Source organism: Macaca thibetana, chromosome 3 (genome assembly GCF_024542745.1).
Source record: "Macaca thibetana thibetana isolate TM-01 chromosome 3, ASM2454274v1, whole genome shotgun sequence".
Taxonomy (NCBI): Eukaryota; Metazoa; Chordata; class Mammalia; order Primates; family Cercopithecidae; genus Macaca; species Macaca thibetana.
This window is the reverse complement of record NC_065580.1, coordinates 38,167,646-38,195,139: the sequence shown is the minus strand read 5'-3', so window position 1 is coordinate 38,195,139 and position 27,494 is coordinate 38,167,646. Positions and strand designations below refer to the sequence as shown.

At 36.5% G+C, this 27,494-nt stretch overlaps 1 protein-coding gene across 8 annotated transcripts in view; it reads right to left on the bottom strand.

The window, feature by feature from the left end:
• TSPAN12 (tetraspanin 12) overlaps window positions 1-27,494 on the bottom strand; it is a 105,822-nt gene that overhangs the window by 67,730 nt on the left and 10,598 nt on the right. For all 8 annotated transcript variants that reach the window (XM_050785093.1, XM_050785097.1, XM_050785094.1 and 5 more), the window contains 2 exons: window positions 19,743-19,825; window positions 18,513-18,648 (listed from right to left, as the gene is read on the bottom strand). In XM_050785093.1, coding sequence (XP_050641050.1) covers window positions 18,513-18,648; window positions 19,743-19,825 — 219 coding nt within the window. The remainder of the gene's footprint in view (window positions 1-18,512; window positions 18,649-19,742; window positions 19,826-27,494) is intronic.

The following is a 27,494-nucleotide window of genomic DNA, read 5'->3' as shown; positions in this document are numbered from 1 at the left end:
TCTCTTTCCGTACGTAGCCTTCATTCTCTGCAGTGTGCCACAGTGTCTTCCTCATCATTGTTTTCCAGTATTTTACCTCCGATTCTTTATTTTATTACTTTTCTCCCTCCCTCTGTGTGTCGGGGTTTCCTTGTCTGCTGTATTTCAGGTCTCAGAGACTTTGGCTTGTAAACCACTTGGCTGCCCTACTCATAAGTCACAGTGCTCCCTCCACTGCCAGATCATCAGTTCTGGCTGGCAAGGATCTTGTTCTTAAACATTACTTTATCCCCATTGTCCAAGCAGCACCTGTCACACAGCAGGTACTGGGTGGAATGTCAGTGGAAATAATGACCAGTTTACCAACTAAGACCAATTTCAGTGTTTCCTTGGGTTTCTCTAATTTGAACCTTGAGTGTCTTATTAACATTTGACTCCCCTGAACTTCTGCCTATACATTTCTATTTTAAATATTGCCTCTCTTTTACCAGTGTCTTTTCTGTAGATTATGCTGTAATAATCCAATATGCCTTTAAACATTTAATGCAATTTACAAGTGAAAGAAAGGGAGTAACATGCAAACTCTCCCCATCTCAAGCTACTACCATCTAAACATTTTAAACAAATGAAGAATGAATAAATGTGTGTCTATACAGGAAATTAGAATGTCATTATTTCCATTATAAACTATTTTACTTGCTTTGAAAAAATTGTTCAATACAGAGTTCCTGAAAATATCTAAGCTCCCTTACTACAGACCAACTAAAACTTGTGTTCCACAAATAAGTTTTATTCCTAAACCTACATTTAGGAAAAAAAAAAATGAATCTAACACAACATTCTGATAATAGGATACACCCCCTAAATGATGTAATCAATCATATTTTTTCACCAAGTCACTGAAGCTGAGAATAAATAACTTTCAGTTCAAAGATGGGTGCCTTCATGTTTTAGGTAATAGAAGATTAAATAAAACAATGTATGTGAAATTGTCTTGTTGACTTAAAAAAAAATAAGCTGTAAAAATGGAAGAACATAGGCTTTGAAATAAAATAGACCTGGCTTCAGATTTTGGTTACTTGACATATCCGTTGGCTAGTTTTGGGCAAACCACTACACCTCAGTTTCCTCATTTGTAAAGTGAGAATGTTAAAATTACCTTGCAATGCTGTGCAAAAGATTCCATAAGGTAAAGTGCTGCTTCCTTGTAAGCACTTCCTAAAAAGTAGCCATTATTAACCATATCATAATTTCTACTAGAACACAAACTCCACATGAACAAGAGGTATCATTGCTGTTTAAATACTTACCACACTACCTGGCACATAGCAGACACTCAATATATGTTTCTTGAGTAGAGGTAATTAGGAGTAGAGGACGAGAATGACGTTGTATAAAATTGCTCATCCTCCTGAGACTATCAGTGTCACTCCCACAAAAGGGTGTCTAATCCCAAAGGCTATTACATGAACTTTTAGTAAAATCCCTGTCCAGTGAGACTGTATTTGGTATTTTCCAAAACATTTTTATTACAAAACTAAAGCAGGATGGGTGTGGAGGGTGGGGAATGCCACTTCTTTTTTAAAAGTAGTGAAATCAATTTGTCTGTTATCTTAAACAAACTGAGGTTGGTCACAGAATGACCAGAATGACATGTTACTAGTCCCTTTGTCCACTGGAAGTGTCTGAGGAGGAAAGGAAGGGCAGGACACCCACCTTCCTATTTAAGCCCTTGGGGATGTGTGGGTAAATGCATCCCCTCGTAGAAACAAAGAGGATTCATTCCCACCCCCCTACCCCCCACTTTTAAAGTTATTTCACATCACTATATGTATGCAGTCAAAATAGTAAAATCTCAAGGAAGACCCTTCTCTTAAAGAAACATTTATTTATAAAAATGATCTGCTTCCCTGATACCACCACCCCCTAGGATTTCCCCCTAAAGAAAGCAGATTCAACACTTGCCCTTATCCCTTCTTCCCCTTGAAACTTCACTAAAACAACAGTAAAGGGATATTTTAAAAGGCATAATCCCAGAGAAAACTGAAAACAGGAAAAGGAGACAACAGCGAGTATATTTTGGAAAAGTGCAAAGCAGAGAGCAGAGTGACAAATTTGTCAGCAGTCCCCCAAAAGGTGAATGATAAAGCAATAGTGGGAAAACTTGATTCACATCACAGAGTCCCCAAAATACTCACGTATTGGCAGCTCTGAGGTGGGGATAAAGAGAGAAGGACTTGTTGAAAACCCCATTTAGGAAGAAGTTAGACCTCCCCCCCAACACAGGCCCCTCTTCCATCCTATGTAGCAGGGTGACTACCCTACCTTCACCAATAGAGGTGCTTAAGGAAGTGGAGACACTAAAACAGAGAGTCAGGACTGGGGACAGCAGGTATAGTAGATGACAAAGTACAGTACTAGAAACACAGAATTGAAGGTCAAATGTACATACGTTTCCTACAAAGGTTCAAGACTCAAATCAAACCAAAACAGCAGTGGACTTCTTAAGGACAGCAGACAAGTGTCTTCAAATTTCTGAGGAAAAAGTAATTTCCAATCTGGAATTGTAGAGCCATCAGAATTAAAGCATGAGGGTTTATAAAGCCATTTTCAGGGACAGAGACATTAAAAAACCTACTACGAATATTTTTTTCTGGAAATTACTGGAAGACACGCTTCCTAAAACGAGAGACTAAACAGAGAAGGACAATGACTTGGAATCCAGGAAACAGAGGGTCTAACACAAAAGGGAGGCAAAGGAAATTCCAGAATGGTAGTAAAAGGATATCCCATGATGGCAATAGCTTCAGGAGGCCTAGGTTGGAGCAAGTCTAGAATGTTCTGAGAGATATATATATATATTCAAGATATATATATATAAAAAAAAGATGAAATGCCCAATATATTTGACTATATAAAGAAAAAAACTTATGACAGAAGGAAGTAATTCAGAGTTGAATTAAACATAAATATATAAAAACAAAAAAACAAAGAAATTGATGAATTTCAAGAAAAACAACAGATCGTTCCAGAAAGAAAATGTAAACCCAGTGCTTTATCGGATCCAGCTGTAAACAGCATTTACATGGTCATAATCACATAAACACCAATCTAACCATAATTATGAAATACCTGAGTTGAGGTGAGATAGGAAGTATGGTGGGAGGCACAGCAAGAAAGGTTGCCAGTTCTTCATCTTCCATAAATGGAAGCCAACGGATAGTGGCCAAAACTAAAAACTATATAAACTAAAAGATATTACATAAATATATGATTTGGAGATATGGAAGTAAATTCCAAAGGAATCTGCTCAAACAAAATTGAAAGCAATTGCCTCTTGGGTGTGGAAAAATGCCAGGATGAATGACTGCAATGTTTCATCATAAGCCTTTTGGAACTAAATTAGCTCTCTAAATTATGTGCTTGGAGCACACTGATAAAAGTAAAAACAAAATTAAAACCAACAATAGCCCTCCGCAGGCCTTGACACCAAAGAGAAAAGACTTCGTAGCTGAAGGACTTTGAATATGCTTTACATAGAAAATTGTAAGTGGCGCAATTATACTTCAGGGTTATGGGAAGTAAAAGAGGTGAATGGAGAATGGAAATATTCTAACTGCTCAGGTACAGTCTTCCTTTCCCTAAATGTGTCCTCAGTAATTCAAAATAGAAGTGGTGTAACAAAAATATAAAAAGTGTATACTGAGGCTAGACCCTGCTTTGAAATATGAAACTCTTCTGCAATATTGCCTATTAAAACTATACATTTGGGAGGTCAAAGCAGGTGGATCACCAGGTCAAGAGATCAAGACCATCCCGGCCAACATGGTGAAACCCCATCTCTACTAAAAATGCAAAAAAAAAAAAAAAATAGCTGGGCATGATGGCACACACCTATAGTCCCAGCTACTCGAGAGGCCGAGGCAGGAGAATTGCTTAAATCCGGGAGGCGGAGGTTGCAGTGAGCCGAGATGGCTCCATTGCACTCCAGAGCGAGATTCCATCTCAAAACAAAAACAAAAACAAAAACAAACTATGCATACAGTTTGCCCAAATCAGTTTGAATATAATTATTTTCCATGTTCATTTCAGTCATAAAATCATAGAACCCAGAATTCTGTTACTGTCAATTTCATTCAATGATAGTCTGGATTTTGCTTATCTGTATTCTATTGCCTCTGAATGAATGAAAAATTGAATTTTTTTCTTTTCACGTCTTTACTTCTTTACTGATAATAATGGGCATTAACAAACTTTCTAAAAAGACAATATTTGCTATTGTATTAAGTATTTCCAATAACTTTCACTTTGGGGAAAATTGACTTTTTAAATTTTTCATGTCTAACTTTTATTCATGTAATGAAGACAATCTTCTTCATTAGCAATCTTCTCTAACAAAGCCAATCAATTTATTGACTGCCTGTATTGTGGAAAGTATTAACTTGTGAAAAGTATTAAACTTGGTAAAAGCAGTTGAAGAACATAGGAAAAGATACTTTCAATCACTAAGAGCGTGTTTAATATACTCTCTACATGTAAAACTTAACACCCTCATTCCTTTCAACTTTACAAAGGGAGGACTCTATGATATATATTATCTAAGCTGGAAACCATCATTCTTAGCAAACTATCACAAGAACAGAAAACCAAACACCGCATGTTCTCACTTATAGGTGGGAACTGAACAATGAGATCACTTGGACTCGGGAAGGGGAACATCACACACTGGGGCCTATCATAGGGAGGGGGGGAGGGGGGAGGGGGGAGGGATTGCATTGGGAGTTATACTTGATGTAAATGACGAGTTGATGGGTGCTGACGAGTTGATGGGTGCAGCACAGCAATATGGCACAAGTATACATATGTAACAAACCTGCATGTTATGCACATGTACCCTAAAACTTAAAGTATAATAATAATAAAAATATATATATATTAAAAAAAAAAAAAGAAAAAAAAACCCTATATCTAACTCACCACAAATACAAAAGGCAACTGTTTTCCAAACTGATTTTCTATATAAATGCCACTGCAAATGAATTTTACATTAAAAGAATTGTAATGTTTTCCTTGAACACTTTTACATAAGTTTATTTTTGTGCAAGCAAGCAGATAATTAACCAAGTATCACAGAATCCCCCTCAATAAGAATCTACTACACTGAAAGAAAAGTAAAAAGTATAAACAACATAAAGTTATTTTAACTTACTGTTCTCTGAATTTATAACTAAAAACTCAAAGACTTTTTTCATAAGTAACATTCAACATGATTTAAAACCACAAAAGTCAGATTTGCTTATCTTGTAAAATTGATACAACCTGTGATTTATCTCCCCCCAACTAAAAGTTATTTCAAAATATAACATCCTTTACTGGACATTTTAATATTTTTAAAACATGAGGCCTTTTGACTCCTATCTACATGCTACATAGCCAACACTTTTAATAAACAAAAAGTTTGATGAAAGGCCTACGTTCACTAAATGATAAATGATAAACTCCAGTCTCTATCCTGTCAAATACTAAACTCTGCAAACTTTCAGTGCTAAGTATCTTTATGGCAGTTGTTTATTTTTCCTTTCCCAGTGATTGGAGGTTTAAAAATATTATGTTACTTATAGTTAGTAAATAAGGGAATTCCATTGCCAAATATTTGTACAAGATAATGGAACAGCTGTCCTTCTATTAGGAATCCATGGGGAATAAAATACTACCAACCTCAAGAGTACTTGCTGCTGAAAACACATATATACACGTAGCCTCTGTTTTAGCTATAGCAGCACACACTTGGTAATTTCTGAAGGCCAATCATTCACCATGTCCAGTATCTCTCTACAATTTTTTTTAAAGTCAATAGAATCAGGTCAGCCTGATTTAGGAAAAATAAACTAGAACTATAGACCAATGGTTAAAGAAAGAGTCTTGTCTTAGAGACCGTCCCAAATCCGCCAGTATCAATAACTACTCAGGACATGCAGAAATTTAAGCTCAGATTAAAAATGTACGGTCCTTTGTGCATGCTTGTACTTGAATAAATATTGAAGATTCTTTCTAAAGTTGTATCTTAATTTACTCCCCTTTTCAGTTTCATTTGCATTAATAATTGATGAGCTAATTTCTTATTAAAGATGTTGGTGAAATTCAAATTAGTAAGGGTTTGCTTCACGTGATGTTCAAACTACTAGACAGAGAAATGTGTTATGCCAGGATGTGCTGGTGTAGCTGAGGGCTACAAGTTCCCAGGGTCAACGATGTACATCATGAGAGGTAAGGCATTAAGGGTCAGTCAATAAAACATCTAAACACACTAGAGAGGTCACCATGTATATGGCGTCTATTGCCTGGTAAGCTAAGTCAGCTAAAGTGTGCAAGCTCAGCCCTATCTCAAAGGATTTACAAGCTGTTACTGGTTTCTGAAGAGGGTATCTATACAGATTATTGGGCCATTCCTAAGAATGTGAGACAGGGGTCCCCATTACCAAAACCCACACATGAATATGCAAACAGGAAGGAGCCTTAGCAATATCTCAAGCAACACAGCCAAAATAATACCACACAAAATTCTGACCCTTATTGCGCCTCTCACTCCGACCTAACCAAACATGTCCAGATCCTTCCCAAACAAAAGAGGGGAATGAGTTCACTATAGTCAGCATCTTTATTTTATTAAATTTTTTTTGGAGACAGAGTCTCATTCTTTCACCCAGGTTGGAGTGCTGTGGCAAGACCTTGGCTCACTGCAACCTCCCCATCCCAGGTTCAAGTGATTCTCCTGTCTCAGCCTCCCAAGTAGCTGGGATTACAGACATGCACCACCATGCCTGGCTAATTTTTGTATTTTTAGTAGAGATGAGGTTTCACCACGTTGGCCAGGCTGCTCTTGAACTCTTTACTTCAAGTAATCCACCTGCCTCGGCCTCCCAAAATGCCGGGATTAGAGGAGTGAGCCATTAAGCCCCGCCAATAGTTAGCATCTTTATGAAAACACTTTCATAAGTCAACAAGTTAGGAAATGAGAAGTTTTAAAAGACGTTTGATTAGGCAGAAAGAAAACTCGTACTATAATAGCTCTCAACAACTTTTTAGCTTATCTATAACTCTATGTCCGTGAAAGTATCTCCTTCTAAATCACGTTTTTTATTTTCAAACAAGATATATACTTTATTTTTTATATTCTCCAGAATGACCACAAACCCTATTTGTTAAAAAAGGGTATTAAAGGAAATAGTTTCCTTTAAATTTTACAAATCCATATATATAAATATTTATTACAAGTAAACAGCTTGCTCTTTTCATTGATAAATATATTCATGCAAATACACTTTCTTCCTAAATCATAAATATTTTTATTCCCACAGAAAAAAAGTGTAAGAACACTATTATTTGTGAATGTAACACTCTGATTCACAGTCATGGTCAATGTTCAGAGAAGAAAAATTATGTACAAACAATGATAAAATTAAATCACCAAACTTGCCAAAACATTAGTAATTCAGTCTAAATGATAGAAGGAAGTTTGAATTAACTACAAATTACAGAATAATTGTAAAGAAATGCACTTTTGTTACAACAAATATTTGAATATAACAATGTTGAAAAGTAAAGAACTGCTTTTATAAATAAACCAATGATGACATGAGGAAAGCATATCCATTATCTCTAAGTAAATGTTTTTAACATCCTTGAAAAGTTTATTCGTAAAAATTTGTTCTCCAAGTTTGTTTAAGCAGTTCTACCACAGTCGTCTGACACTAGTTAATTGTTTATGAAAAGTCTTTTCCCTGAAGCTGAAAAATCGCTGCAGCGTTCCAAAGAACTAATGTTGTAACCTCAGCAAGGTCCTCTTGGTGCTGGCTTGCTTCCCTAAACTCACCTCAGCCCAGCACCTAGTGTCTAGGTGCCTAATTTAGCTTAGTCACTATATTTTTAGTATCAAATGTGAACTAAAGACATCTAGATTAATAGAATTTTATTTATAAAGAGCATCTGGAAAAAATCTAAAACATTAGATGGCCTTCCCCACATGAGTACCTTTATTCGTTCATCAATAAAGGCATATTGTCAGAATTAAAGCATCTCCTCCATTCTCTCTTCTATCATTACAAAAGGTTATCAAAACGTGATACTCCCTTACTTAGCCAAGAGTAACAAGACCAGGTATCCATTTCTCCCAGGTAAATGAGCAGAAGGTCCAGGATTAGGGAATAGACACTCCCATCAGGGATACATAGCAAACGATAGATCAGATAGCGCTTCTGCTCACAAAACTTCAGATCACAGAGTATGCTTGACATTCAATTTGGCCCCAGTTCACACAGCCAAGTCTCAGCCATATCTGGTAGATATCTACCCTAAGACATACATGCGCCTTTCTCCAAACCCACTGTGAGCTTTCCAGTCTTATCACAATGGTTCCTTCCACCAGCCTTTGGGTCTTCCAAAGCGCCTTTTTTCCCCTGGCCCACTGTCCAACAACCACTCACTGCCACTTGCCCGTCTCCATCACATCTCAGCTCAAATACTTCCTCAGGTCCTTTTGTTAAATGTTCTTAACAGAAGACAACTATTGTTCCTTAGAGTTTTTTTGTTTGTTTGTTTTTGTTTTTTTACAGTACCTTTAAAAACACAAAGAGAGAACGTTTGGAGTGAAAATATTTTCATAATAAAAGGTAAAAAACCCTAATTGTCTCCTTAAAAGTTCTCAGTCTGTGCTTCAACTCAGCTATGCAAGCCCTACACAGAATGTGAAACTGTAAAATATTTTAAATGCTTGTTTACTGGAAAAGACACTGCAATGATTCATATTTTACTTAATTAGAAATTATTTTAAGTTGCGATCATCTAATAAAATTCTGTTATTTTATTAACTCTTTAGAATTGTATTAATATTCTTCTTAAAAATCATGTTTCTAAAGTGTCATTATTTTAAGGAAATTTGTTGTTTCTAAAGTTTAAAATTTTTAAACTAAAATAATGTCAATATAAAGAAAATTCAGGAATAACCACTTATTTTGGAATAATTCAAATGCATTGCTTGACAGAAATACAAAGTGATACAACTACAGTGTTAATACATTTTAAATACAATTTAAACTATTGTTTCTGTCATCTAAGCTGAGAAGATTTATCTTAGCCTGAGCATGTCACCTGAGCCTATATCACCTTTTCTCTGAAAAAGGGAAAAGATATACATATTACAATTCTAAAAATGTTAGTTTTTAAAATTTATGTAGTTTCAAGAAAAAGTTTACCTTAACTCATAATCTTATTTAGCCAACAACTTCATTAGACATTGCACATAAAGCAAATACTAACCATGTTTTTTTTTCTCAATATTCCATCTAAAAGCTGCTTTCCTCACTGGTTTAAACGACTTAATTCTCTCATCTTTTACAAACGTTATCTGCCCCTTGTTTAAACTCTCTCTACATTTAGGATACTGTTTCCTGAGTCATCTCCTTTTAAATGAATGTTTTCTGGTTTATGTTTGCCAAAGGAAGTTAGTAGAGAGATACGTGGAAGTAAATGAGAAAGTGAAAACACTGCACAATTGCTGAATTCACCTCAAGGAAGCATTCGCTGAATTGGTGACCAGTATTCATAGGTGGAATGAACATTTCAATAGCATGTGCTGCCAGAAAAATACCTGACTTTGAATTTTCCACAAACTCAGGACAGTCACCAAATCAATGGATATTGAAATATTTCACTTACATTTAACTAACATTATCTCAAATGTATATATCTAAAAACAATCTATAATAAGGTTTAAAATGCTTGCAGTGACATAGCACACCATACAAAAACTTGAATCATTCATATTTCAAACCCTGAAGTAAGACAAAGGTCCAATGACCAGCCAAAATCCTGTCATAAAGACCCAACACTAAGGCCATGAATATCAGACAGTTGTCCTGGGCCCATCTCTGACACAACATTTACTTTTGAAGACATCTGCTGACATATTTTCCTGGGGCATCAAAAACCATAAAATACTTACAAAGTAAATTTAACTGAGGGGTTAAAAAGATCAATATGCTGAAAATTATAAAATACTGATGAAAGATGACACAAATAAATAGAAAGATATCCCATGTTCATGGATTAGAAGAATTAATGTTGTTAAAATGTCCATACTATCCAAAGTGACCTATAAATTCAATGCAATCCCAATCAAAACTCCAATGTCATTTTTTACAGAAACAGGAAAAAAATCCTAAAACTCCTATGGTACTACAAATTCCCCAAATAGCCAAAGTAACCTTGAACAAAAACAACAAAGCTGCAGGCATCAAGCTACCTGATTTCAAAATATATTATAAAGTTACAGTAACCAAAACAGCATGGTATTAGCCTAAAAACAGACATATCAAGCAATTAAAAAGGACAAAAGAAGTAAACTGACACATTTACAGCCAATTGATATTTTGATGAAGATGCCAATAACACACAATGGGAAATGGAAAGTATCTTCAATAAAGGGGAACAACTGGATATCCATATGCAGAAGAATAAAATTACTATTATTTCACAGCATAAGCAAAAAAAAAAAAAAATGTATTAAAGATTTAAATGTAAGACCTGAAACTGTAAAACTAGTAGAAGACAATGTATGAGAAGAGCGCCAGGACACTGATCTGAGCAATGATTTTTTTAATATGACCCCAAAGTCACAGACAGAAAAAAAGCAGAAATAGACATATGAGAAAATATTAAACTACCAAGATTCTGCATAACAAAAGAAACAATTAGAAGAGTGAAACTCATGGATTGGGAGAAAATATTTGCAAACCATGTATCTGTTAAGGGACTAATATCCAAAACATATAAGGGACCCAAACACCTCCATGGCAAGAAAGTAAACAACCCAATTAAAAAATAGGCAAAGGACCTGAACAGATATTTCTTAAAAGATGACACGCAAATACCCAACAGAAGACAAAGAGATAAAAAAAATGCTCAACATCACTGTTAGGAAAATACAAATTCAGACCACCATGAAACATCAACTCATAGCTCTTAGAATGTTTACTATCAAAAAGACAAAAGATAACAAATATTGGCAAGGCTTTGGGGGAAAAAAATCCTGGTATACTGTTTTTGTAAATATAAATTAGTACAGTCATTATGGAGAGCAGTATGGAGGTTTTCAAAAAATTGTGAATTGAATTACCATATGATCCAGCAATCTCACTTCTGAGTATACATCCAAATGAAATGAATAGGAATGCCAAAGAGATATCTGTATTCTCATGTTCATTCCAGCATTATTCACAGTAGTCAAGACATAAAAGCAACCTAAGTGTCAATCAACAGATGAATGGATAAAGAAAATGTAGTCCCTATATACAACAGAATACTATACAGCCCTAAAAAAAACAAGGAAATTCTGTTACTTGTGGTAACATGGATGAACCTGGAGGACATTATGTTAAGTGAAATAAGCCAGCACAGAAAGACAGATACCACATGATCTCAGTTATATGTGGAACCTAAAAAAGTGTTGATCTCAGAGGAATAGAGAGTAGAATGGCGGTTACTAGAGGCTGGTAGGTGAAGAGGAGGATGGTTAAAGGATGATTAGTGGGTACAAAGTTTCAGTTAAACAGTAGGAATTACTTTTAGTGACCTATTGCATAGCATGGTGACTACAGAATGATGTATAATTGTATATTTAATAAGGATAAGCTGTATATTTCAAAACTGCTAAAAGAGTAAACTTTAAATGTTCTCACCACAAAAAATAAGTGGGTGCATTGGATATGTTAATTAGCTTCATCTAAGAATCCCAAAAAGTATACATACATCATTGAAACATCAAATTGCACCCTATGAATACATACAATTATTAATTGACAATTACAAATAAAAATTTTTAAATTATAGTTTTTAAAGAATTCTAGCTAACAAGTCAAATAAAGTACATGTATTGAGTAGATGTTTCTATTATATAAAAAAAGTATAAATGCTGAATAATTTTTCATTTCCTGATGTCAAGCAATAAAAGCATTACTATCATGTAATGCTTTATCCATAATTCTACCTCAGCAAGGTTTACTGATTTCAGCCACCTTCCTCCAGCCCCAAAGTCTTACTTAGTTCACACCCTTATCCATGGCTTCTGGGGATGATAATGTAATCACTAACAGGGCTTTCTATTGTCTCCCGCTTAAATGGGAATTATCATTTCATCACAAGCTGGAAATACCCATTGGTTCTTTACAGCCCAAAGAATAACATCTAACTTTTTGATAAAGACCTTCACAATTGGACTTAACTTCATCTTCTTCTCACTGTGCACCAACACCACAGCCGCACTGACTTTCTAAGTTTTGCCTAAGTTTTCCCTGTCCCTTCACTCCTCAGTGTTTATACACACTCTTCATGTTGCTGTAAATCTCCTTCCTTCCTCATCTCCACCAGGAAACCCTTATGTATTTTCAACATCCAGTTCAAATAAAGACTCTATTGTGAAACATTCTGGAAAGCTCCATTTGCTCCTGATTCTGGATTCCCACAGCAATTATTTATACATTTAATATTACATTTCGCTTTGTAATTTTCTTTCTATTCACCCCTTTCATCTTGGTTCTCTCAAGTATCTATTACAGATGGGTACCCAATACACAATTAAGGAGGGCAAAAGGAAAGGAAAGGAGAATGAGAGGTGAGGAAGGTAAAAAGGAAAGGAGAAACTGCTTGATTCTTTGAGAAGATAAGCAAAAATGATAACCACAGTAGAAATTTTAAAGTTCATTTTATAATAAGCATATGAAAAAACCGTATTTTTAGAAATTAAATGACTACCGAATGCCTTGGAGTAATAAATGAAGTATAGTTAAGTCTTCTAGAAACAATGCCAGTAATTTTAAATGCCTTATAACAGTACTGTGGTGCAGTGAAACATGTGTGGTCTTTGAGCACAGGCCGCATTTGAATGCTAACAACAATTACCAGCTGTGTATCTTTGGGGATTCTACTTTTCCTCATTTGTAAAATTAGTCTAATAGAGTTGCTATGAGTATATTTTGAGAAAACAAAGGTAAAATATTGGGCAGATACTGAACATACGGTAAATGGTATGATGAATTTTCATTTAGAAATAAAGTTTAGGCTATCAACCAAAAATATAAACAAAATAATAAAGACATATAACTTAATAGATTAATGTTTACTTAAGGACTTATGACTAGCTATATAATTATAAAATTCATGACTATGTAAGAGAAGGCCTTAAACAGAGACTCTTTAGAAAATCAATTACTACTTAAATATATGCTGATTTGCATTATGATTTTAAACAAATAAACAAAAGAAAAAAGAGGGGAAATTTCTCCAAGGCCATTAAAATTTCACTTGATTTGCACTAAGGAAAGCATTCAGATCTGGTTCAATCACTCTATATTTAAAGAAAGTTTGAAAAGTGCAAGCACACAATCAATAGTTATATTCAAAGTCTCTGGAAAAATAAAATTGAAAAAAAAAGCATATCTCCTTTAAAAATGATTCATTTGTATTAAATACGTAAGGTACGTCCAACTGAATTTCTGACAAGCGCTTGACTACCTTGTGGTTTGCTGGCAATTGAGCATATATTTGCATCACAACCTGACAAATGATGATCTCCTGATGGTGACATTCAGCTGTTGTCAACATCATAAACATGTCTGTTCAATCTGCTGACATTCCCCCTGAGCTGGCACTGCTTTCCTAATGCCTATGTTAATAGCAAGGTAAAACTGCAATAACAAATGAATTTCATTTAGTCTACAGCTAAAGCCTTGGGAAGTACCCATCTAAGGCTTAAAACCAATTTCAATTTAGCTTCAATTTCTCTTTTAAAAGGAGAAGGAATTTCTACTACTGAAATTACTGTGAAAGGCATGGCATATTCCAGTTTCTTTTCTTAGTCGTTTTTGGCTTGTTTTCCCATTATAATTAGAATTTAATTATTCTTAATCTCCTCATACAAATACATAAAAATTTCTGTTCTACGACAGTTTCACACTTACTAAGAACAAATCTAATGAGTATGTTTGCCAGATAAAGCAAATAAAAATAAACATGTCCATTTAAATTTAAATTTCAATCAATAATGTTTTAGTATATGTATATTCTAAATATTGCATGCGACAAACTCATACTAAAACATTATTCATTGTTTATCTGCAATCAGATTTAATTGGGCATCTTGTATTTTATTTGAGAACCTTAAATTAGGGTGTTTTAACAACTTATACCTATAAATCTATTATTCAAAAGAAGGATGAAATTCATGACCAAGGCTTCTCGGAAATGTTTTCCAATAGGTGGCGTCTTAGCTTGTAGAGGTTTTCTGTTGCTTTTTGGTGAGGGCTGCGGGGAGGTTGGTTACAAAGACCTGTTTTGAGGGAGGCTCGTTTACTTTTTCTTGATCAGTCTGTTGAATATTGGCATTTTTACTTTTGCTTGAACAGCACAACAGCCAAACTGCCAGGTTTTTTTTTTTTTTTTAATATATATAATCATTCAAGAGATATGGCAGCTCTCTGAGATACCAATTGTCTTTTGAAAAATAGCTTTCTTACACTAATCTGTTTTACAGGTCTTCAAAGTAAAACAAGGCTTTGAATACAGGGAAATGGATAAGTTGGATGAATGCATTCTGCTTGTTTAAATATTTACATCCAAAATAAAAGTAAGAAACTTCCTTAAAATTTTGTTTTTAATTAGGATAAAAGGCTAAAGGGCACACAAAAAATACTGTAAGTTACTTTGCAAATATTTGCCAAAGATCTTACATCATGTCACACTCTGCACTATTTTACCGCCAGACCCCCATGAGCCATTCCCCTTGTAATCTAACCTTTTCTAACAGCCAAATTCCTCTGCTAAAATCTCATGCTCATCATTGCCTTCCAGGCAACATCTTTAATCTGATGTGCTGGTCATTCCTACGTTCACTATTCTAATTTATTGTCTGTTGTTCAATGATTTAATAAACACTTATTAAAGCACTGAGCAAGGTGAATGGTTCATATTACTAAGTTGTTTGTAGTCTAGTAGTCTGGGCTGATTATTAAAAAGAAAAGGAAGTTTATAATAAGGGAAATACACTAGGCTTCAAAAGTTGAGAAAAGTCTATTAGAGACATCAGTAAAGGCCCAGTGAGAATGGGCTTCGCAATCAGGAACGCCGAGGTCTGAATCCAAGCTCCCATCCTTACTGTTGAATGACTTGTGGCATATTACTGACCTCTCTGAACTTCATTTAATAATTACCTATCTCAGATAACTGTCGTCAGGTTTAAAATGAAAATGTTTTATACATTACAGGACACATTTGTAAACACTTAGGCAAAAAATCAGCTATTATAGAGTAAAATGGCAAAATTGTTACAAATATTGGAACTTGACTGCCATGGTCTGAATATTAGATCCTCTCTTTACTAGCTGTGTAGACTTAGGCAAGTCACTTAATCTCTCTATGCCTCATTTCCTCATCTATATTAAGTGAATAATAAGGGTAATTCAAAGTTTTAGTCCAATTTCATACTCAGCAGAGAGGATAAAATTGATTAACTCATGTACAAGAACTCTTCATTTTAAAAAAAAATTCAGGTAAAACTCTACAGTGTCTGGCACTGTAAGTACTCAAGAAATGTTAACTACTTCAATTATCATCAGTGTCATAATTATTATTTAAAGAGGTAGTATTTCAGATAAGTCTTCATGGGCTAGTAATATTTAAATGAAAGTACTGAGAAGAAATTTCTGGTTAAGCAGACAGCAAGAATAAATGTAGAGAAGAACAAAGCAAGAAAGTTTGTTCAGGGATCAGAAAATACAGAACCAGAGAATAATGAAGTAGATAGGAAAGTAAAAAATGGCAGATAAAAGCTCGATTGTAGAAGGGCTTGGTGCACGTTTGAGGTGTTGGTACATACTTCATTACCCAATAGGGAGTCTCTACACTTGTCTGAGCAGGAAGTTAGGAAAGCCTGAACTTGGGCATCCCAGAGGAGGACAGAAAAGAGAGGACAACTTCCCAAGACTGTAGAATCTGAACTGAGAGGAGTTGGCAGCTGTTTAGAGGAGAGGGATGTAGGGAGGAAGTCAGAGAGGAAATTGCCTGAGAAACAGACCAGATGCAAATTGGTTGTGAGTGATAGATACATGGGAGTTGAGACCACAGATCATTCTTTAGCAAGGGGAAAGCTATGTTGGGTCTAGACAGAGTAAGGACTAGAAACCTGCCATGAGAGGAGAGGCAGCCCCAAGGGAATGAGAACGAACTGCCAAAGGCAATCAACAGGAAGGAGGAACCAAGATGTAGGTGTCACCTAGGGACATATGGAACAGCAATGCATAAAAAGATGCTTTGTAAAAAAGAGTACATCCAAGAAGCAAAGTGGGGATGGAAAAAGGCAAAATCAATCTATGCTCATCATCCTCCCAGAGGGTGGCACTGAACCCTTTGGACTGAGCTTAGAGCTCTTCTTCTCTGGCCTCATAGCACGCAGTGCAAACTCAGAGTTCTTATCTCATAAAGACAGGTCTGACAGCAAAAATTGGTGGTATATATGATCAGTAAGTGTTTAGAGAAAGAATGAATGAGTAAATTAGTAGCCTTTAGAACCTCAGTCCTCCATGCCACTTTTGCATTATAATGCTCTTTCCAGTATTACAAACTGGACTGTCATTCACAAGTCTAAGATTTGCCCTATTTCAAGTAGCAGGTCACATTACTTTGTTGTTTGTCAATTTGCGTTACTAGCATTTAAGCAGCCTAAGGGAATGCATAAAGAGTTTTCAAAATGTGTTTCCAAAGCCTTTGTAGTTCCATGAAATCCCTGACCCTACTTGCCCTGCCTCCCTCCAGCATCCCACTGCATAGGGGCTGTGCAGAGCAAAAGCTGGGAGGAGGGAGGAAATGGCAGTCAGACCTTAGTTGGTTATACAAGACAGACATCATTGTAAGACTGTGTTTTCAAAAAGAATTCTGAGACTTTTTACTTAAAGCTTGAAATATGTTATACTCTACTCAAATTATAGAAGGTTCATGTAAAGTAAGTCCTTTTGTTTATGTTTAAATTATTGCCCAAATATCTAAAATTGCAAAATAAGACCCCAAACTTTTCCAACATTCTCCTTTCACTGTATACCTATATGAAGAGAAACAAAGCAGTAGGCATGTTTCCCCATCTCTGAGTGTGGTTTATTTTCTTTATTTTTTTTATTTTTTATTTTTTTTATTTTTGAGACAGAGTCTCGCTCTGTCACCCAGGCTGGAGTGCAGTGGTGCGATCTCGGCTCACTGAAAGCTCGGCCTCCCAGGTTCACGCCATTCTCCTGCCTCAGCCTCCCGAGCAGCTGGGACTACAGGCGCCCACCAACACACCCGGCTAATTTTTGTGTTTTCCAGTATTCAACCTGAACAGTTATCCTCCAAGAAGCTAAGTAATACATTAGCACAGGTTATACTGTGAAATGCAAAACTTTAGTCCAACTTCACACTAAGATTCTGTTTTAATTGGCTTGGCATGGGAGCCAGTCAAGCACGAGTGTGTGGGAGCTGACTCCTGGAGCCAGTTTGTTCTCATCTGTCCCCAGCTCCACATTCAGTTATGATTTCATGTTGGTAACTTAAAATTGACCATGCTGGAGAATTTACCCCACGGAAATCCTCAAATGCTACAAATCTGAGCTTTTTTTCTGCCCAGTGATCCAGCTTACCAGCACACCACTCAAATTGTTTAAGTTCTTTACATGAAATTAACGCACAGCCAGGGCTGAGACCTACTACAAAGAAAGCATATACTCAATGAATTAGTTTTTCAGCCTTATATGTCTGCAACTGTACGTTAGTAATCTCACCACCTGGTGCCGCTAGTATATATTTTACACATTAAGTGCTCTTCTAAAAATATCTATATAAACAGCATTTTAATCAACTCAATTTTTTAATGTTAAAAATGTTCGCCTATTTTTGAATTAAAAGACCAGTCACAGAATTTAAATGGTGAAACTAATTTAACAAGTACCTAGTGCAACTCTCAGAGTTAAAAAAATAAACTAAGATTATAGAAACTGAGACTCGTTTATGTTCTCTAAGCTATATAAAGGCGGTGACAGGGCTATTACCTATGTCTGCTACCTCACAATCTGAATTTCCACACGAGCTTACAGGGTGAATTTGTTTAAAAATAGAAGAGAAAGAAATAGTTCCTTTATGGCTTCTCAGTTCCAGTCCCAAGGGAACTTTTTGAGTGCTAATAACGACAAGGACACTAGAAAAAAACTCATACTTTCAAATGAAAATGTCAACACGTAGCTGGAGTGAAATAATTAAATTGCTTATATATATTTCCATACCTCATCATCCGACTACAGCAAATACGTGTATTCAAATAATTTCTTGTGAAACGAAAGCTTCCCTCCTTACAGGACATTGTTACTGCTATCACTGCTCCCTAATCTTGTGAACGGATTAAAAAATAATACATTACTGGTTAATCTTTTTAACTATAATAAAGAGAAAATATAACATCATACCCATGCAAGAAGCAACAGATTTCTTTTCACCGTTCCACAATATCCTAACATCCCCACAATGATAAGAAAACAGCAAACAGCAATCATGACCGGATGAACCACAGGAAAGTAAGTCAAAATGACGGCTTCCTCTACCCTGAAAGAAGAAAAATAATGTATTAGAAATAAAATATAATCAAAATGCACCCAAGACATAGTAGAAGGCACAACTGTGATTTGTGTTAATAATTCTTTAAATCACGATGCCTCCAAACTAGTGACTGTATTGTTATTTTCAAAATCACGGTGCTATTGTTTTTATGTTTATTTGCTCACTTGCTTTATTTTTGGTTTGGCAGTGTTTGGTTTTTTTTAATAGAAGTGGTTGCTTTCCTACCCCAACTCATTTAATATATAATATACGGGACCCTGATAAAAGGTCCATCTATAATTATCTCCGAAGCCTTAGCCTAAGTAAATCACATGGGAGCCTTTGCTATTTCCCAGCTGGGAGGAATCTCCTTCCTCTTCTCTAATCTTTGACCCCATGTGCACTACGTTTCTTTTCCCTGACAATTGATCCTCCCCCTGACAATCTACATTTGAAGAAAGGAATAGGTAGAAATAATTTTTGCTAGAACACAATGAAAAATTCATTAACCGAAACCAGTATTAATGATAAAAATTAACCATTATTAAGCTAAGTTCCCCTGTGTTAAGGTCTTGAAAAAAAATGTTTTTCATTTAATCCTTACCACAATTCAGATGTCATATATTATAATACAGTCTCCATTCAGAGATGATGGAGTAAAAAGTAATTTGTCCCCTGTGTTATTAGTAGATTAACCCTTGAAATTTGAGAACAAAAAAAATCATTGTGGTGTATGGTTTTCATTAACCCAAGAATATGAAGGTAAGAGGAAGCTGATGGTAATTTTCTTAGGGAAAAGTAACTATGCTGGTTCTTTACACGCACCTATGACATGGCTGACACACAACCAGAAGGACAGGCAACTGCTATTACCATACTCAGAAATGTCTATCTAAACATGCTGTCACCTGATCCCCGCTAGGACCAGAGGCTCACCTTAAGGAGAACTCTGGAGGATGCAAGTGTCTGTGACGAAAGTTGCTATGGGCAGGAAAAACTTTTCCAAAAGACCAAGGGAGAGCACTACCATATAAAGAGCTGAGGGCAAAGTTACTTAAAAGAAAGTATGAAAGAATTCAATCAATAATTATAAAGTATACCTCGTTTCTGCAGTTAAAGTGAGAACATTATTTAGGTAGTCCCTCATCCAAGCAGAAACTGCCAACACACTGATGGACATTAACTGGGGAGAAAAAAGTACAAACTGGTTACCAAAGATTTACATAACATTCACTGCAGGATTAATAATAGGAAAATTAAGGATTTTGTTACATAATGTCTTTCCCAATTACCATTTGCTACATCTTGAAATTTACTATTACTATAAATATCTGCCATTCCATTTTGTAATCATGTCATAGGCACCAAATAGCATACCACCCAAATGGGATACAGAAAACAAAACTATTAAGTGGCTGATCCCAGGTTCAAGACAGAAACTGCACAAGATGAGGAGGCCACAGAACAAATAAATTATCAAACATATAAGATGTGTCTAAAACACACTGTCATTCTTAAAGGCAAGGAAGCAATTAAATACTATTACTGAACAATTAAATATTGTCCAAAAAAGTCACAGGAGTTAATTTAAAATGACTTCTACTGGCTAAAATTCAAACAATTTAAGCATTAAAATGATAGTAATAGTAATAACATTAAATGTAATCCTTTGATTCATAAAGCGCTAAAGTATATACACTCATACTAACACATATATGTGCTAAAGTATATAAACTCATAATGAACAAAATTCTCTGGTCATCTTTGTAGAAAGTTGAATACTCAACTCATTCAGAAAACTGACAAGAATCTATGATTTCTATTTATCCTACTTTTCCCAAACCAACTAAAGGAAAAACCAAGGACTTGATTAAACTTTTTATGGAAGAATTTCTGTAATATTTGCAGGAAGCATTCTAGAGCATCACCATTTAACAACCCTTTCTCAAATAATGGATCTCAAAAAAAAAGATCCTCAATGGCTGCAATTCTATCAGGTCATTGGTTCTCAATCCTGTCTGTACGTTTGAATCATTTAAGACTGAAAAAAATTACTGAGCACAGGTTTACCCTGGACTAATTTTAGGGAGTAGGGCTTGGGCATCAGAAATATATAGCAGCTTCACAGATATTCTAACAGGTAGGCAGGGCTGAGAACCACTGCATTAAATGAAAGGCTGGTGGGGAGTCAGAATGGAGAGAGTAGGTGGGTGATCCAGGACCCACTGGTCACTCTTAGTGTCACAAAAAGAGACAACTAGACATAATGTGTCTCCCAACATGGTACGATCAGAAGCACACAGAAATTCCTATGAAGTATTTTCACCAGAAGGTCAAACTTGAGTCAAATCAATCCTCCCGCACTATCAGTCAATAAAAAAATATATGAAATAGATTTAAACATGTTAAATGCCACCACGGGAAGCAATTAGCAAAATCAAGCATGTGAGAAATTTTACAGGACAAATGATCTGCTTTCTTGAATTGAAAAACAAAAACAAAAACAAAAAAACTGGCAACTTAAAACAAAAAGGAGAGAAGGAGAAACTCTTATAGATTAAAATAGAGATTACCCAGTGCAATACATTGACCTGGTTTGGATCCCGATTCAAACAAATCAGGTACATAGAAACATTTATGATACCACTGAGGAAAGTTTAACCCTAAACGAATGTTTGGAAATTTTAAGAAACTACTTTGATTATTTTAGGTATGAGAATAAATTAAATTTTTTTTAAGGGTCTTTATTTTCTAGACTTATATACTGAAGCAATTTTAAATGAAATATATTGATATCTATACTTGTAAGAAAAAAAATAAATGAAACATAATGATGGTTGGGATATGGTTTAATAATTAATCATGACCGGTAGAAGTTAGGTGGGAAGTAGAGAAGGGCGTGTTGATAATTGTTGAAACTGGGTAATGAATAATTGGGGATTAATTATACTGTGCTTTTCCACTTTTGTATATGTTTTAAATATTTTCATTATTTAAAAAATTTTTAAAAAAAATAAAACAAATTAAGAAGAAGTCTCCCTGGGAAGCTTTCCTAAAAGCTGCATATTATTAATTCTTAAGTTTGAAATGTCATTCCTTCTTTGATGGAAATTTTTTTGAAATGTGTATTTATCTTCTTAAGTACAATGCAGTGAAATTCAACTTACCCTGATTTTTAATAATTTCTGGTATCTTAATGAACATCAATTACCATTACGTGTTACAGCTTTAGCTTTAAATGCTGATATAATGAATACATAGAAGGTAGAAATAAGTCTGCGCTAACTCAAGTGGTGGCCATAAAACGTGCTTTCTGCATGAAGGCTCCAAGGTAAACAGACTGTGTAGAGCTCTAAAGCTTTGAACAGTAAATTATGACTATCTGCTTGGAAAATCTGCTAGTGAATTCAAACTTCCATCATTTATTACAAATATTTACCGAACAATTACTATGTGCCTTGGACTGGGCAAGATTCAGAGACTGACAATAAATAAGAGATCTAGGCCTTCTTGGAACCTCTTGGGGAACACAGGCAACAATTATACAAATAAAACAATTACAAACTCTTTTAAAGAAAAGTGCCATGAAGCACAGAAAAGGGAAATACCCTGTTGAAGATCTCTCAGATCCTGAGTGGTAGAGCTGGGATTCAAATTCAAGCTGTTGGGCTTTGAAGCATCAGGGTTAGTCACTGTCTCCCAAGTTTAGAAATAGGCATGGTATGTTTCACAGAGGGTGAAAACACTACCCTACACGGCATGTAGAATTCCTTTTTAGAAAGAGGGGCAGTGGGTCTCCTGTAGAAGTCAGGTTCAGTCTAAATGTCTGAACTACTTTCTTTGGTGAATGGGAGCTCAGTGGTTCTTAACCTGTAAATACAAATATATTTCAACATAATTAATTTCCTTTGTAAGCCAATACATTTTGTTTTGTGGATTAAAATACAGATTAATAGCAATATTATATTAATTATATTAATCTTTTATGGAAGAATTTCTGCTAATATTTGTAGGAAGCATTCTAGAGCATTACCATTTAACAAGCCTTTCTGAAATAATGGATCTGAAATAAAATACAGATTAATAGTAATATTATATTAATATCACACTACTATTAATCTGTATTTTAATCCACAAAGTAGAATGCAGTTTAATATTCTGACAATAGGCCCACAGGTTTATAAGACTGCCAAAGGAGCCAATGGCCTATAATATAGGTTAAGAACCCGGGGACCACAGTCAAGAGTAGAATTAGGCCAGTTATTATTATTCTCATGTCTGTTAGAAATGAACAGATTATAAACCTCATATAAGTTACAAGTGGGTCAGCCGCAGTAAACTAGTCATGTTTCTAGCTTCTTTTGATGCATTAACATCTGTTCTGCATGCATATGCCAGACACATCCTGCTCAGGAGAACCTAAAAATGTGCCTAAGTCACCTTGCCTTGGCCTGCTGCCTCCCTCATTGCTGGTTCCATCCTCAAGAGGAGACGTTCTCCCAGGGGTGCACTTTTCAAATACAAACAATGCAATCCAGAATCCACACTCCTAAGTACTTCCCTTATGGGGCTCTCCCACTTAGGGGCCACTATACACCTGCCCTAATCACCCCAAGGCCAATTGTTCAAACTGGCCAATCCTAAACACACTTACCTGCCTCACCTATACCTTCCCATAGAAACCATGGTATAAGCACTTGCCCACAGTTCCCATCTCTCTTTCTGCCTTGTGATTGACCCTAGTGTTTCCCCTCTTGCCCCCCACCCTCCATAATGAGATGTGTACTCCATGTCTTGGGATTTATGAATATAATAAACTGTCTTCTCAATGGCAGCCATCTCCTGGTTTTTTGGCCTTAGCATACCTAATTGACAGCAGAGCATATTAAAACACACAGAGCTAGCAGAAGACTGTTGCCTCTTTGATGAAACCTGTGGGCACGTGTTCTCCCTCTACTTGGCTATATGTGGGTCTTATGTGGTGCATTAGTCCATTCTCACACTGTTATAAATACCAGAAACTGGGTAATTTATGAAGAAAAGAGGTTTAGTTGGCTCATGGTTCCTCAGGCTGTACAGGAAACATGCCTGGGGAGGCCACAGGAAACTTTCAATCATGGTGAAAGAGGAAGCAGGCACATCTTACATGGCCAGAGCAGGAGAAAGAGAAAGCAGAGGAAGGTGCTACACATTTTCAAACAACCAGACCTCATGAGAACTCACTACTACAAGAACAGCAAGGAGAAAAATCTGTCCCCATGATCCGATCACCTCCCACCAGGTCCCTTCCACAACACTGGGGATCACAATTTGACATGAGATTTCGGTGGGGACACAAATCCAAACCATATTATTCAACCCCTGGGCCCTCCCAAATCTCACGTCCTTTCACATTCCAAAATACAATCATACCTTCCCAACAGTCTCCCAAAGTCTGACTTGATTCCAGCATTAACTCAAAAGTTCACAGTCCAAAGTCTCACTTGAGGCAAGTCAAGTCCCTTCTGCCTATGAGACTGTAAAATCAAAACCAGTTAGTTACTTCCAAGATACAATGGGGGTAGAGGCATTCACTAAATATTCCCATTCCAAAAGGAAGAAACTGGCCAAAACAAAAGGGCTACAGGCCCCATGCAAGTCCCAAATCCAGCAGGGCAGTCATTAAATCTAAAAGCTCCAAAATAATCTCCTTTAACTCCATGTCTCACATCCAGGCAACAATGATGCAAGGGGTGCAAGGGGTAGGCCCACAGGGCCTTGGGTAGCTCTACTCCTGTGGTTCAGCAGGGTACAATCCCTGTGGTTGCTTTGTTTCACAGGCTGCCATTGAGTGCCTGCAGCTTCTCCAGGCACAAAGTGCAAGTTGTGAGTGGGTCTATCATTCTGTGGTCTGGAGGAGAGTGGCCCTCTTCTCACTGCTCCACTAGGCAGAGACCTAGTGGGGACTCTGTATGGGGGCTCAAACCCCACATATCCCTTCTGCACTGCTCTAGTAGAGATTCTCCATGAGGGCTCTGTCCCTGCAGCAGACTTTTGCCTGGATATCCAGGCATTTGCATACATCCTCTGAAATCAAGTCAGAGGCTCCCAAGCCTCAACTGTTGCCCTCTGTGCACCCACATGCTTAACACCACATGGAAGCTGCGTAGGCTAACGGCTTGCACCCTCTGGAGCAGTGGCCTGAGATGTACCTGGGCCCCTTTAAGCCACAGCTGGAGCTGAAGCAGCTGGATAATAGGGAGCAGTGTCCCAAGGTTCTGCAGGGCAGCGGAGCCCTGGGCCCAGTCCATGAAACCATTCTTTCCTCCTAGGCCTTCAGGCCTGTGATGGGAGGCTCTGCTGTGAAGGTCTCTGAAATGCCTTTGAGGCATTTTCCTCATTGTCTTGAATATTAATATTCAGCTCCTCTTTGCTTATGCAAATTTCTGTAGCCAGCTTGAATTCCTCTCCAGAAAATTAGTTTTTCTTTTCTACCACATGGTCAAGCTGCAAATTTTCTAAACTTTTATGATCTGCTTTCCTTCTAAATATAAGTTCCAGTTTTAGAACATCTCTTTACTTACGTATATGACCATACACTTTTAGAAATAACCAGGCCAAATCTTAAACACTTTGCTGCTTAGAAATTTGTTCTGCCAGATTACCCTAAATCATCACTCTCAAGTTCAAAATTTCACAGATACCTAGAGCAGGTGCACAATGCCACAATCTCTTTGCTAAAGCATAGCAAGAGTGACCTTTATTCCAGTTCCCAGTAAGTTCCTTATCTCCATCTGAGACCACATCAGCCTGGACTTCATTTGTCAATATTACTATCAGCATTTTTATCACAATGATTTAACGAGTCTCCAGGAAGTTCCAAACTTTCCCTTGTCTTTCTGTCTTCTTCTGAGCCCTCCAAACTGTTCAAATTTCTGCCTGTTACTGAATTACAAAGTCTCTTTCACATATTCAGGTGTTTATAGCAATGCCCCACTCCTGATACCAATTTTCTGTATTAGCCCATTCTAGCACTGCCATAAAGTAATACCTGAAACTGGGTAATTTATAAAGTGCAGAGGTTTAATTGGCTTACAGTTCCACAGGATGTACAGGAAGCATGGCTAGGGAGGCCTCAGGAAACTTTCAAACATTGTGGAAGGGGAAGCAGGCACATCTTACATGGCCAGAGGAGGAATAAGAGAGAGATGGGGGAGGTGCTACACACTTTTAAACAACCAGATCTCTTGAGAACTCACTCTCTACCATGAGAACAGCAAGGGGGAAATCCGTCCCCATGATCCAATCACCTTGCACCAGGCCCCTCATCCAACATTTGACATGAGATTTGGGCAGGGACACAAATCCAAACCATATCATGTGGTATTTTATTTCATTATCTAAAATTATTTTACAGTTATAAAATCTCCTTTCTTTATCACTCTTCAAAGTAATGACTTCTGTTGGTTTCTCTATTCTATACTGGCTTTATAGGATGTTTAGCCAGTTTTCAATAACATAGTTCTTAGTCATGTCAACACATTATTTCTTTCTTCATAGTGTACAATTCATTATCAGTGTAGTTACTACACATAGTTCTTCCATTTTTAACAAACAAAAAAAAAGTGTATATCGTTTAAATGGTGTATTCCAAGACATTTCTTATATGGCAGGATGATTAAAAGCCTGGGCTTTGAAGTCATTCTTCCACTCAAAAATCATATATTGGTCACCCACTCTTTGCCAGGCACTGTGCTATGTGTTAGGGATACACTGACGAACAGTAGCAGACACTATCTCTGTGGTGCAATTAACTAAGTGAAGAGGACACAGGTTAATCAACTCATCAGAGATATAAATATGTAATTGAGAACTGTATCAAGTGCTGAGAAGAAACAGTACAAGTTTCTGTATGAATTCCTTTTGGAGGGCCTGACCCATTCCACGGGGTCAAAGGAACTTCTCTAAGAGAGCTAAGATCTAAAGGATAATTATCAAGTTACTCAGGAAGAGGAGGGTTGAAAATAACCTTCCGGTCAGAAAGAACAACGGCCCCATGAGGGAAGGCAACATGACATGGTAAGGAAAATTTGCACATGGTGAGAAGGAAAAAGCAGGCAGGGGTGAGACTGCATGGAGTCTTGAAAGCCATTTCAAGGTATATGGGCTTCACCATCACGACAATGAGAAGCCACTGAATTTTGAATTTCAGCTAGGAATTCTAGCTCTACTGCCTTTTAGCTATATGACATTCAGCTTGATCTTTCCTATGCCTCAGTTTTCTCACCTGTAAAATGATATAAAAATAAGGCCTACTTCATAGAAGATCCATATGACCAAAAAAAAAAAAAAAAACCAGAGTGAGATTCTTATATACATTACCTATAATTACTGCAAGTCACTTTAGACTTAATCTTTCTCAGTCAGTCTGAAAGATTAGATTACTCCTAAATCAATTCTGAAATGGAATCTTCAGCTGTTTGAAGGTCTACCAGATGGACAAGAGAGGAAGCTCTTTGATATAACTACCTATCAGACTATCATGGTCAATTTCAACATCTCTAACACTAAACTTATCTCCATTCCTCCTAAACCTGCAAGTTCCTCCCACTGTTTTTCCTGTAAATGGTATAATCAATCCTTCAATCATGTAAACTGGAGACTTGGCAGGAAGGCTGAACCTCTCCCTTTTCCTCAGCTCTATATCTAATTAGTCTCAAGTCCTTCAAATTGTACTGGCAAGGCGTCGCGTGAATTCCTCCCCCTTTCCTGCCACAGCTGGCTGGTTCAGGCCTTCATCCTCTCTTGCTATCCAATTATAATTACTTTATAATAAAACTCTTCAGCTCACAGATTCCACCTCCAATTCACCC